Here is a 13,276-nt window from a genome sequence, read left to right on the forward strand (position 1 = left end):
CGGGGGCCGAGGCGGCGGCGGCGGCGGCTGCGGCGGCCGCGGCGGCTGCGGTGCTGTTGAGGCCGGCAGGAGACTGGTAAAGCCCCGGGTGCCTGAAGCTGCAGAGGAGTTCCGGTCTGGAATACGGATGAGAAAGGGCGCGGAAAGTGTCCAGGGGCCGGATGGATGTAGCAAAGGGGGAAGCCGCAGCTGCTGCAGCACCGGAGGCCGCGGCGGCCGCGGCTGCTGCTGTCACCCCGACGTGGGGGTAGTAATGTAGAGGCACATGGGAGTGGAAGGGGTAAGGAAGGCTTCCTGTGGCCGCAGCATGGGTCATCATATAAGTGTAGAAGCTGGGGTCCGCGGGATGAGGCCAGGACATAGCCAAGCGCTGCCTCTTGTCCTTCATCCGCCGGTTCTGGAACCAAACCTGAAAATACATGATGGACATTGCGTTATACATATACATACGTAATATAATTTCACAGTAATCTAAAATAACCACCAGTATGACACATACATATAGGTACAATTTTAGGGACTTCCTATCCTAATTGAAGAACAGAGCAGTCACCTCCATCATCGGCTTGTGAGACCCCGACTACAATAAATGGTACTTTCCTGCTCAGCTCTGATACCATTTAGCTAGTGTCCTTTATTTCATTCAAAGAGGCAGTTCTTGGTGCCCATATAGTGACGGCCCTCTGGAGAAAAGCTGTCAAACATCCCTCTGATTCCTGTTTTCGTCCCTAAATATAGGATCATGTCCTTGTGAAAAAGAAACTTGATTGACAACTTTTTTTTTTTTTTTTTTTTCATATATAGACTTTGCTTTGGCCGACGACACTACATTGACTTTGTATGCGATAAAAATTATTCTAATTTGTTTGTTTGTTTGTTTTTATTCCACCTTTCCAGGCTGAGTTTATTTTCACTGCTGCCACTTGTAGTTCTACCCAAGTACTGTAGGGATTTTTTTGGGGAAACAAAATGCAAATCAGAATTTTTGTTTGCAAAAAATATATACTTTGATAATGATGACAGATGCCTGATTATGTAAAGTGGATAGGCTCCAGTTTATGGGCAAAAAGGTATATATATATATATATATATATATATATATATATATATATATATAACGCATACTATATATAATGTGTTTATAATATATATTATTTATACTCTCTCTCTCTCTCTCTCTCTATATATATATATATATATAGATAGATAGATAGATAGATAGATAGAGAGAGAGAGTATCTACGTAGAAGCTGTGGATAATGTTTATAATGTTTTTATCATTTTTATTATTCACACGTTTATCCTTAAAGTAGTGTTTACCATGTTGGACATTTCCCTTCTATTTTACTGTTTTTATCTTTTAGAAAATGACAGATCCACTGACCCAAATTACAGTCAATGCATAATGTATACACTATCGAGTCATCAAATAGTATGTCTAATACATAGGTAGATATCGTTTTTCTGTGCACACGATTATAATATTCCCAGCTATTTTGCAACATAAAATCATTTATAGGTCCAGTAGACTATATATGCTATGAGATGCTGTATGCTAATACAAAGAGTACATATACTATATGCTGTAATAAAAGTATATATACTATGAGATGCTGGTCCAGTACCAGGAGTATATATGCTATGAGATGCTGGTCCAGTACCAGGAGTATATATGCTATGAGATACTGGTCCAGTACCAGGAGTATATATGCTATGAGATACTGGTCCAGTACCAGGAGTATATATATACTATGAGATGCTGGTCCAGTACCAGGAGTATATATACTATGAGATGCTGGTCCAGTACCAGGAGTATATATACTATGAGATGCTGGTCCAGTACCAAGAGTATATATACTATGAGATGCTGGTCCAGTACCAGGAGTATATATGCTATGAGATACTGGTCCAGTACCAGGAGTATATATACTATGAGATGCTGGTCCAGTACCAGGAGTATATATACTATGAGATGCTGGTCCAGTACAAGGACTATATATGCTATGAGATGCTGGTCCAGTACCAGGAGTATATATACTATGAGATGCTGGTTATATATATGCTATGATATACTGGTCCAGTACCAAGAGTATATATGCTATGAGATGCTGGTCCAGATATATATATATATATATATATATATATATATATATATATATATATATATATATATATATATGATGCTATGATATGCTGGAATTAAACCTTGGGGATTGAATATTTTTTTAAATAGACCCCAATCCAGTGTACAGAAGGTGGGGTCGGGGGGGAGCTGCAGATGACACAGGGAGATCTCCCAGGCTCTCACCTTAATGGTCGTCTCTGGCAGGTTGAGGGCAGCTGCCAGCTCACATCTCCGGGGCCGGGACACATAATTCTCCCGGTAGAACTCCTTCTCCAGCCTGGCTATCTGTTCCCGGGTGAATGCTGTCCTGTACCGGCGCACCTGGTCAGCAGCTGAGCTGGAGCTCCCCACGGGGTTATTACTGCTGCCCAGACTGCCCAGTCCCGAACTGGTGGACGAGCTGGTGGTACTGGCCACTGAGCCACTCTCTGTAACATAGGAAAACACTTTATTTAGTTTCCTGCATACTTCGCATTCGACAATGGAAAATAATAATAATAATAATAATAATAATAATAATAATAATAATAATAATAATAATAATAAATGTATATATATATATATATTTTTTTTCTTTTTAATTTGTATATATATATATATATATATATATATATATATATATATACACACAAATATAGAAATATATTTTTTATTTTATTTTTTTAAACAGTATACAATGTTAGGGGGTCTGGTTGTACATTAGTTTCAACATTAGAAAATATTTCATACATTGTATAATTTGGAACAACTATTTTCCTCTGTAAATTAACCAATAATACAACTATGACCTAAGTTCCTTCGGATAGAAAGCTGGTAGTGATTCCATAGCAAGACCATTTTGTATATAGTAAATTTAAAGTGAACAAGAGCGCAAAGACCCCATAGAGAAAAGCGCTGTATAATTCTCAGGGGGGTAAATCAGTTGTACAGAACAATAACTTTAAGGTTTTATTTAAGCTATTGGTAATAAACGCATTAGCTGACTATATCTATACTATTGTTTTCTGCGTTATTGATTACTATGGGAAAACACAATCGATCATCACGCAGGTGTTTACCAAGTTTCTATATAAAGTCACAGAAATAAAATGCAGGATCTTGTTGTTGTTTTTTTTTTTTACATTCCTATTTTTATTTTTTAATAAAAGGATATGCTTTTCTCATTAATGCACATAATAAATGGTATCCCTGAAATACTAAACTACAAAAAAATATATACATATTGTATGCACATATAGCAAATACATTTTTTATGGTTATTCACATTCAGATTAAAATATATATATATATTTTTTTCTTTAAATATCTTTCTGCCTACAATTCTAATAAATAGGGCAATGGTCCCTATTTCCTGTGCTGTCTAGGTAGTATTGCACATGGAAAGTGGTATTGTGTAAGGAATCTGTAGGTAAAGAGGAGTAGGGGTCCATACCTTTGCTGATGCTGTCCTTTAGCTGGGTACCACTCAAGCTGTTGGGGGACCTCAGGGCTGAGCACCCCACCTCTACATCACTGCTCATATCTGCCTCTGAAGCCACGTCTGAATACTGGTTTATCTTCTTGCCTCTGTCAGATCCAGAGAGTTCTGATGAGTTGTTATTGGATTCACTGTTGGGATGAGGGATGCTGAACAAAGTGTCTATCTCAAATTTGCCTTTGCTGGGTATGTCCCCTATAGATCCATGCATAGAAGAAGTTAGCCTGGGACTTAGACGAGCGTTGTGATGAGCATTTTCCAAGGCCTCCAACACTGCATTCCCAGCTGAGTCGGATAGATTGGAAAGCCTTTTGCCTGTGGTTGGGCTGTGAAGACCTCTTTCCATAAGAATCATCTCTTTTCTTATCCTTTCCATCATCTCAGCTTTTGTGAGGAGGGAAAAGAGTGAGAGGAGAAAGCAGGCTTGGTGCTGGAGTGGTGAGGATGAGGATGATGAGGATGTGCCTGCAGCAGGGGCCAGCTCACGTGCAGCCTACCACTGCCTCCTAATATTATCTTCTTCTTCTTGTAGGATGCCAAAGCGATGGAATGACTGGTCAAAATGACCCATACATCCTTCCCAGCCAGAAATGTCATTCATCAAAAGCTAGGGCTCGTCATTAAGGTATGAATGACGCTGTTTGAATAATCATTTATTGTAACAGTTTTATAAGCAAATAAATACAGGCTCCTGTCACTTGGCAGTGAAGGCGGGTTCTGTGCAGACAAATATATCCAGGTAGAAAGAGAGAGGCAGAGAGAGAGGCAGAGAGAATGAGAGAGAGAGAGAGAGAGAGAGAGAGACAAGGAAGGAACTGTTAGGCTCTTGATCAGATCTTGCTTCAATTGCTGTGGGGTTTGGCCTCTGGGGTGAAATTGACAGTCTGATTAATAAAACGAGCCGAGCAACATTTCCCTTTCATTTAGGGGCATCATTATGCTGTGATTTTTGTTTTGTTGCCTTTTTAGGTGTTAATGATGCTGGTTGTTCTTTTTCCTTTTTTTTTCTACGAATAAAACATCATTTAAGAAAAATATATATATAAAGAAAATGTTAATCTTATTTTTTTTTAGAGTACCTTTATATTTTATAGTGCTTTTTTTATCCAATAGTTTTTTCTTTGTGTTTTTTTTTGTATTATACATTATTGTTTATTTTTTTTATATATTTCAATAATACGAATTAAACAACGAATTAAATTTAAATTATAATTTATAACTATATAATAGATATACAAATATCTTAGTAGTAATTATAAAATTGGACCACTACACTACCTATCACTATTTTTATAATCTAATAAGATATTATATAATAAATATATATATTTGGAAAAAAAAAATAACCCTATATTTAGGGTCAGTGTCTATCATTATGTTGAAACTGAAATACCCTTTAGTTTGCATAGAGAATAACCTGATATTTAAAGGTGTCATGTTTAGTAAAATTGTCCTCTTTGCACTCAGGTATAAAACAGATAAAAGATGTGGTGTTTCCTAATAGATCCTGTCAGTGCTTATACAGAACATATGTGGTTATTGTAGGTAAATGTAGGCTATATTAGATAGAAAAGCTGAAGAGCCAAGATTATTGTCGTTAAAGTGACCATTTCCACTTACCAGTTTCTGATGACTAAAGGAAGACACCGATTATCTTATCGCTGTCCTTTGGCGCCCCCACCAGTTTACATCGCAGCATTGCTACAGGAATTTGTAAAGCTGAAGCATTTCAGCCTTTATTGCAGCAATAATCACAACCCCGACAACTTCACTCTTTCTTTCTACATGTTTTATAGTAAAAAGACAACAACAACAGCAACAACAACAAAAAACAACTTTTTTTTCATTTCGAGTATGCATTTGGCCCAAAGAAGTAGTAAGTCTTTTTAATTAACTCTACACAATAAAAACATAGAAGAAGAAGTGTGGACCTAGCTTAAAAGGACACATGATTAAACTTAGGTACACAGTTAGGGTCACCTGATTCTATGTTTAGGATCCAAAAGACTTGTGACCCTTAGATCCAAATACATTTCATAAGAGTGCAATTACACCTAAAAACAAACCTGGACCAAAATAGGAGTCAATGTACAGGAGGCAGATGTGTTGCAGAAATGTATTATAGAATTCAGTGTAGTTAAAAAAAAAAAGCATTCCAAGCATTTTTTCCCTAGAATTTTGTTACATGTGACAAAAAGAATAATCAAGAAAAAAAATATTATACTATATATATATATATATATATATATATATATATATTAACATACATACATACATATATTGTATAATATATATTAATATTAACTGCATGTGAAACTTTAGGGTATGTTCACATGGGCAAAAAAAAAACCTAAGCAGTCTTAAAAAAGTTTTACATCTGGCAACCTATACTGAAATCAATGTGAGCTTTAAAGGCCTTTTAGTGGCCTCTCTGCCTGTCAATCAGCCCCGCACTGCACACCGACAGGCAGAGAGCGGTGACTAGTCATGGGCAGCTCCCCACCCAGGTGACTGCCCTAGCGAGGCAGAATAAAAATACTTTTTCTCCTTACTAAAGGTACCGCTGGGGCCGCTTCTGGCACGTGCTGCAAGCTGCACAGTAGCTCCATACTATGATTCCGGGAACCATATCACAATCATGCTGTTTGGTTCCCTTTAAAAAATGGAAAAACCCAAAACAATACAGCAAATTCCACTCTCATTTTAAGTTTTTCTGTTTTGTTTTTTATAGTGGTGTTTTTGCCTGTGTGACCGCACCCTCAGGGCCCTTTTATATACACAGATATCTGACAGATTATCTGACAGGTTTTTGAAGCCAAAGCCAGGAACAGACTATAAACAGGAAACAGGTCATAAAGAAAAGACTAAGATTTCTCCTCTTTTTAAATCCATTCCTGGTGTGTGAGTGTGTAATAGGGACTCTAAGTTGCAAATTATTGCTCTCCACCGGCTCACTATTAACTATGTTAATGAACTGACATGATGTCATGCTACATTGTTATTGGTTTATAAATAAGGATGTTTTAAATGCACTGCCTACAATGGGGGAGATTTATCAAACTTGGTGTAAAGTGAAGCTGGCTCAGTTGCCCCTAGCAACCAATCAGATTCCACCTTTCATTTTCCAAAGAGTCTGTGAGAAATGAAAGGTGGAATCTGATTGGTTGCTAGGGGCAACTGAGCCAGTTTCACTTTACACCATGTTTGATAAATCTCCCCCAAAAAGCCAACTTTAGCTAAAATATGGCACTGAAGCTACTGTATATACAACAGACGCCAGGTCTTGTGTACCATTGATTTTCATGTATACACAATGGGGATGTTTTTATATACACTGGAGTAAACTGCCCACAGCAACCAATCACAGCTTAGCTTTCAGCTCAAATAAAAGAGGAGCTGGGATTGGTTGTTGTGGCCAGTTTTCCCCAATTCTGTATTTTACACCCTTTCATAAATCTGAGGCAATCTGTTTATAAACTTTCATGGGTGCACATATACCAAGTATGTTCTTTAGGAATACATTTGCCCTGTATATGTCAGATTGTCACAACCTTAACTGTTTTGGAAAGCAAGATCAACTTCACAGTCTGTGACAGACATATAGAACTGTATTAGCACATAGTCAGATACATAGACATAGACACAAGGATGAGCGAATCTTAAAGTATCACTGTTTTTGTTGCAGAAATCAATAGTACGGGCGATTTTAAAAATCTTTGTAATTAGGTTTATTAGCCAAAAAATGCATTTTTATCATGAAAAAGCAGTTTGAAGCTCTCCCCCCTGTCTTCATGGTTGTCTATAGAGAGGGGAGGGGTGGAGGGAGGTGAGGCACCAAAATAGGACAAGAGTTAATTTACAGCTACATCACCAGGCTATCTCCTCTGAAGTCAGCACTGACCTCTCTGACCTCTGAATACCGGCTTTTATGCAGCTCCCACTGTGTAATCCTTTGTTCTCTGCTCTCTGCTGGCGACTAATCTCCCTCCTCCCCCCTCCCCTCTCCATAGATTACACAGGGCTCGACTGATGTAAAAGAGTCAAGATTTCCTGATAATGAGCAGTGAATGAGAGAGAGGAGGAGGGGGGGGGGCTGGGGAAAGTCTTTTTGAATGCAGATAAAGGCATATTGGCCTAATAAACCCAATTACAAAGTTTCTTAAAATCGCCTGGACTATTAATTTCTGCAAAACACTTTAAGCATACTTGGGTTCGTCCAAACCTGAATGCTCTGCCTTTGATTTCTAGTGGCTGAAATTGTTGGATGCAGCCTTAGGGAGTCCTGGAAAACATGGATATAACCTATGGCCTATCCATGTTTTCCAGGCAGCCTCAGGGCTGCATCCAACTTCTTCAGTCACCGCTAATCAAATGAAGAGCGTTCAGGTTCAGACCAATCCAAGCATGCTCGTGATTTGCTCATCTCTAGCCGACACATTACACAGTATGTATTTTGCATCTGCATTTTTTGAGCTGATATCAGTGTTTATTAATTTCTTTAGGAAAAAGAAAACACCGACCCAGACTTAACCATGTACCAACTGGTGTATTTTTGCATAGAAATGAATGTGATCTATTATATTTTTCTGCTATATGACAAGCCAAAATGACATAAAGATAAATGTGAGGAAGAATGGAAGCCTAAGGCACGTTCCCATTACCATTTGCAGTCGGAGCCCAGCCTGAATCACATACAAATTAATGAGATTCCCATTAGGTCTATCTTATTGTCATTGCGTCTTCTAGGAACAGCAGTGCAAACTGAAGATGTATGCGTACGCCAGGTCAACAAGGTGATAAAGTTACTAAAAACTTAGAGGGCATGTGTTATCAGAAAATGCCCTGTCGTTTAAATAAAGTTTTATTGGGTATTCCAGCAATTATTATTTCATTTTTGTTTGGGGTTTTTTTGCATTTCTTTATAATATAACTTTTTTTTTTTTTAAATAGAAAATGAATATATATATATTTTTTCTTCATTTTTTTGCATTGAGTGACAGCAGTAAGGGGTGACATGGCCCCTCTGCTGCTACCACTGGCTGTGTTGGGTACTGCTGGCCTTCTCAAGCTCTGGTCTATGGCACAGTTGCATATCACTAGTGCTGCTGCATGCCCCGCTAGTAATACTAAGCATCCCTTGATATGTATTCTAATGCATGCTAGCATTAGAATAGACAACACAGTTGAGTAAGCTGTCTGTGTCAGTAGCGCTGCAGCTCTGGCACCCTATAACAGAGCTAAGGGTGATGGACAGTAATCTCTGCTCCCTCTGCTACAGGCTTCCATGGCTTTATCATTGCTGAGAAAGATAGCTTCCCTATGTGTAAAGGTGGCCATACACTTTCAATAACTGAGAGCAGAACGATCATTTAGCCGCCAGTTATCCCTCACGCCTGCCGTCCGTCCTCCTCATATACAGGAATGAGTGTTCCGGTGTTCTCTATAGGGAGGAGAAATCCATGTCGAGAGGGCTATCGCTGCGGCTTATCTCTCCCAAAGTCAATTGGTTGGGTGGCGATTTTCCACACACCTGACCCCTATCTCCACAACCTCATCTGTCGTGGTTGTTCAGGAAACCCCTGTATGGCCAAGTCTAAGGTGTATGGGGACCTTAATGTCTATTCTAATATAGATTGTAAGCCCTTGTGGGCAGAGTGCTCTTTGTCGATGTACCAGTCTGTCTTTTACTTTACTAATGTTGTTTACTTTATTTTATGTTACATTCTGTATGTATACATCCTGTATGTTATCCTCTTATCATATATACAGCACGCTGAAATCAAGGGAGCTTAAAAAATAAATGAATAATGGACCCAGGGCTTCAGCAGCCCTGCAGTTCCTAAGCCAGTTAGCAATATAATGCAATAGATAGATAGATGCAATGCAAAAATATAAACAAATAATTTTCTACCAGCATACCAATTTAAACATATTTTTAATTGTTTAAACCTCTTTTCATGTTTGGTGAGTTTTCCAAATTTTCCATTTCACTATCCATAACTTAAAATAATGTTGTATTAATTCTTATGACTAAATGTCTAAAACTAAACAGAAACTTCTTGTTCTGTATTTGATGATAAGAAGGATGCTGCTCTAAAGGGATCTGTACAGAATGACATTGAAAGGTGAAACAGTATATAGTGATTTCAATCAATGATTCCCACAGCACAGCCTTTTCCTTCCTATGGAACATGGACTAGTTTTCCATTCATGTCAGTAGGACAGTTCCTGTCCATTGTCTTCTATGCCCATAGAGCATCACTAAATGCTGTTATAAATCAGCTCAGGCAAAATGGCTGCCTTTATAACAATGTACAAAATAATTACAGTCGGAAATAGACACAGATTAGAAAAAACAGCATGTTTCAGTATATGGCTATGTTCCCAAGACGTCTTTTTTACGTGAAAAACGTCCATTTTTTGATAAAGATGGATGTTTTTAATGATCGTGATTAGAGATGAGTGAATGTACAGAAATAATGAAACAAAGCAATTATCTCTGAAATCCACTCATCAACCTGCTTCCATTTAACTGTCTGCCGCTCTGTGCCACTTCGCTCCGGGTCCTGGGAAAAGTTGAATCCAGTTCTGGGAAACTGGAAGACGTTTCCGAGGACTAGATCCAGCTTTTCCCAGCACCCTGGGAGGAGCGGCACGGAGTGGCAGTCAGTTACAAGGCAGCAGGTTGATGAGTGGATTTCAAAGATAACAAAGCACTTTGCTTCGTTATTACTGTAAATTCACTCATCTCTAATCATGATCATTAATGATCTCCATCTTTATCAAAAGACGGACGTTTTTCACGTAAAAAAGATGATGTGGGAACATAGCCTTTAGCTATAATCAGTAAAATAACTAACTTAAAAATAAATAAATAAATTAATTAATTAATTAATTAATTAATTAATAGAGGCATTATATTGCCCTTTGTTGTTTATTTTTTTGTTTTTGTGTTTTTTTGTATGTATTTTGCATTTATGTATGTATTCTTTAAGTAATAACTTTAACACTGCATTTTAAAATGCGTCTTTATATCATTATTTGCCTATTTATTCTCCCCGGATGTAAGAGCTAGTACCTGCTAACAATCATTAATTTAGTTACTTTAAATCTGGTTTATTTTTTAACCCAAAAAGTAGTGTTTTGCTGAGAAAAAGTAAACAAACAAAAAAAAAAGAGGCTGGAATACAAAAATATATTTTTCTTATTTCATACAGTTTTCCACAATTTGGCAGAAATGCCCGGTCCATGGCCAACAACCCCATTAACACAGGAGTTTTCTCGCTGCACATCATTCCTATTATATGATTTTATCAACAGTTAGTTCTTTTTCTTTTATGTATTTATAGCTTGTTGCATTCATTGGTGTATGAAGGAATCAATGGTATGCGTTACAGAATTATTGGTAATGTGAACACTACCAGTAGCCAGTTTCTCAATATGCTTCAGCCGAACACAACTAATAACTTTTTTAAATAGGTTTATGCGGTAGATGTCCATTGAGCGTGAATCAATCCTAGCCTGATGTATTTCAGAATGGGACCAATTCTATGAGTTTAGCCATTCACTGTAAAAATAAGTACCTGCCATATCTAGTGTATATCCATATCCAATATATACTGTGTAATGCAATGTGGACCATGTCTTCCTAATTTAATACTGTCTCAGTTTTTCTCACTTTGCAGCAAGGGTGACTGTATATCGTCTACATCCCCTTACATGTCAGCGTCTAGTATTAGCCGTGGGGTAACCTAGTCTATATGCCTGTTTAAGTTTATGATAGGTATCTTTACTTAATTGTGAATACCCGTTGGTTTCCCTATTATGTTTTTTGATAACCATTCTACTTAGCGAAATTATTTTTAGCTCTACCATTTATTTCCACTTCACACCTTTGCAAACATCAGAAAATAATTAAACCGTTCTCAAAAGAAAAAAATAATAATAATACAGTGCGGTATTATAATGCAAATATAATAGTCACCTTAGGCCTCATTTCTGACTGCAGAATTATGGTGAAAATATGGAGCTAAATTAGAACACGAAAGGTGTATGGTTTTTGTTAACCGCTCCATATTAATGTAATAAATTTTGTTCAAGTGTCCATGTTTTCACGCATACATCTTTATTTCATCCTGCAGATACAAATAACGACTCAAAGTCTGCCTCCATATTACAAATCCTTTTTTTTTCAGCCTCCACTGACTGAATGGTAAGACCATGGCCTTCATATATTAGCCGAAAACTTTTTTGGTTATGTTGACTGCTGACTGTGGGGAAAAATGCCGAAGCACACAGACATATGAATTGTCTATGTAAAGGCACAGTGTTTTTTTTCTAATTTTTTTTAAAATCTTTGACATATAATCTGTCAGATAATCCTACTATGTAAATGGACCCTTACTCATGTCTATCATTGGCTCACGGCAAGCATAAGTACATTTACAGAAACCAGCAGACTAAAAAAAGAGCCACAATTTATTTTATACCTTTGTTCTCTTTTGAATCTGCCTTTAGTGTTGGCTTAGGGAAAAAAAATACATAAAAAGAAAAGCATCACTTGCTAAATTAACATTGTACCATGTAGGCAAGTTATTGAAATGCTTCCATGTCTTTTAGCTGTTACCATACCATACAGGTGCCATACAGTAGTACCTGGAGTGCCTAGAGATCTGTAATACATCCCTACATGTATAGCAATGTGCATGACTACTAACATGACTATTTTTTAAAGATTATAATAATAAAAAGTACATACAAGCAATACATACAGTTAGATGTATAAAGCCAAACAATTGGTTCCACACCCCAAAAAATGATTTATTATTCTGAATAACATGTAAAAGACATGAAACAAACATTCTGAAACAGCAGAATATGTGATATTATAAGTTACTGTACAGTAATGGAGAGGATGGGAAACACAAGGGCTGACAGAGACTGCAGGGAGTATGAAGGAGTGAGCAGGACAGATGTGGGCACATACATGCAGCACTCTCTGTCCGGGGAGAGAGGAGTTACAGCTATGGAGAGATTACCTCCACAGTCCTGTCCCCTGATGCAAGCCCCAGCCTGAAGTGGATCTGCTATGATTTGGAAGGTGAGGGAGACTTCCTGGGTCAGAGTACAGGGCTGTAGACCACACTGTGCAGGCCATGCCCCTCCCCCACTCCATCTCCCACCCAGTACAGGGAGCTCTTAAACCAAAGCAATGCTCTTAAACCAAGTCACAATTTTGAAAAACTGTGAGCTCTTAAACTAAAATGCTCTTAAACCAAGTTACTCTTAAACCAAGGTACCACTATATATATATATATATATATATATATATATATATATATATATATATATATTAGAAAATAGATTATAAATGCTTTCGGTTTTTGTAGATTCCCTATGCATGCATTGCTATGTTAGGGATCTTTCATTAAAGTTGTTTCCAAATTTATAAAACTAGAGGATTATGCTTTAAAAGGGTTATCCAGGACTAGGAAAACATGTCTGCTTTCTTCCAGAAACAGCACCTCTCCTGTCCTTAGTTTGGGTGTGGGTTTACAGCTCAGTTTCATTGAAGTGATTAGAGCTGATTTGCAATACCACACACAACCTGAGGACAGGGGTGGAGCTGTTTTTGCAAGAAAGTAGCTTTGCTTTTTTTTCCATCCTGGATAACC

General features: G+C 37.6%; 1 protein-coding gene across 3 annotated transcripts in view; it reads right to left on the reverse strand.

The window, feature by feature from the left end:
- The window catches only part of EVX2 (even-skipped homeobox 2), a 4,184-nt gene extending 203 nt beyond the window's left edge, over positions 1-3,981 (reverse strand). The window contains exons 1-3 of one of the 3 annotated variants that reach the window (XM_069985162.1): positions 3,570-3,981; positions 2,309-2,571; positions 1-409 (exon numbers count right to left, since the gene is read on the reverse strand). The exon at positions 1-409 is cut by the window's left edge and continues 203 nt beyond it. In XM_069985162.1, the coding sequence (XP_069841263.1) occupies positions 1-409; positions 2,309-2,571; positions 3,570-3,981 (1,084 nt within the window). Of the gene's footprint in view, positions 410-2,308; positions 2,572-3,551 lie in introns of all 3 variants that reach the window. The other 2 variants (XM_069985160.1, XM_069985161.1) reach the window with 2 other exon arrangements.
- Positions 3,982-13,276: the final 9,295 nt, after the last annotated feature.

Source organism: Dendropsophus ebraccatus, chromosome 9, assembly GCF_027789765.1.
Source record: "Dendropsophus ebraccatus isolate aDenEbr1 chromosome 9, aDenEbr1.pat, whole genome shotgun sequence".
In the NCBI taxonomy this organism is placed as follows: domain Eukaryota; kingdom Metazoa; phylum Chordata; class Amphibia; order Anura; family Hylidae; genus Dendropsophus; species Dendropsophus ebraccatus.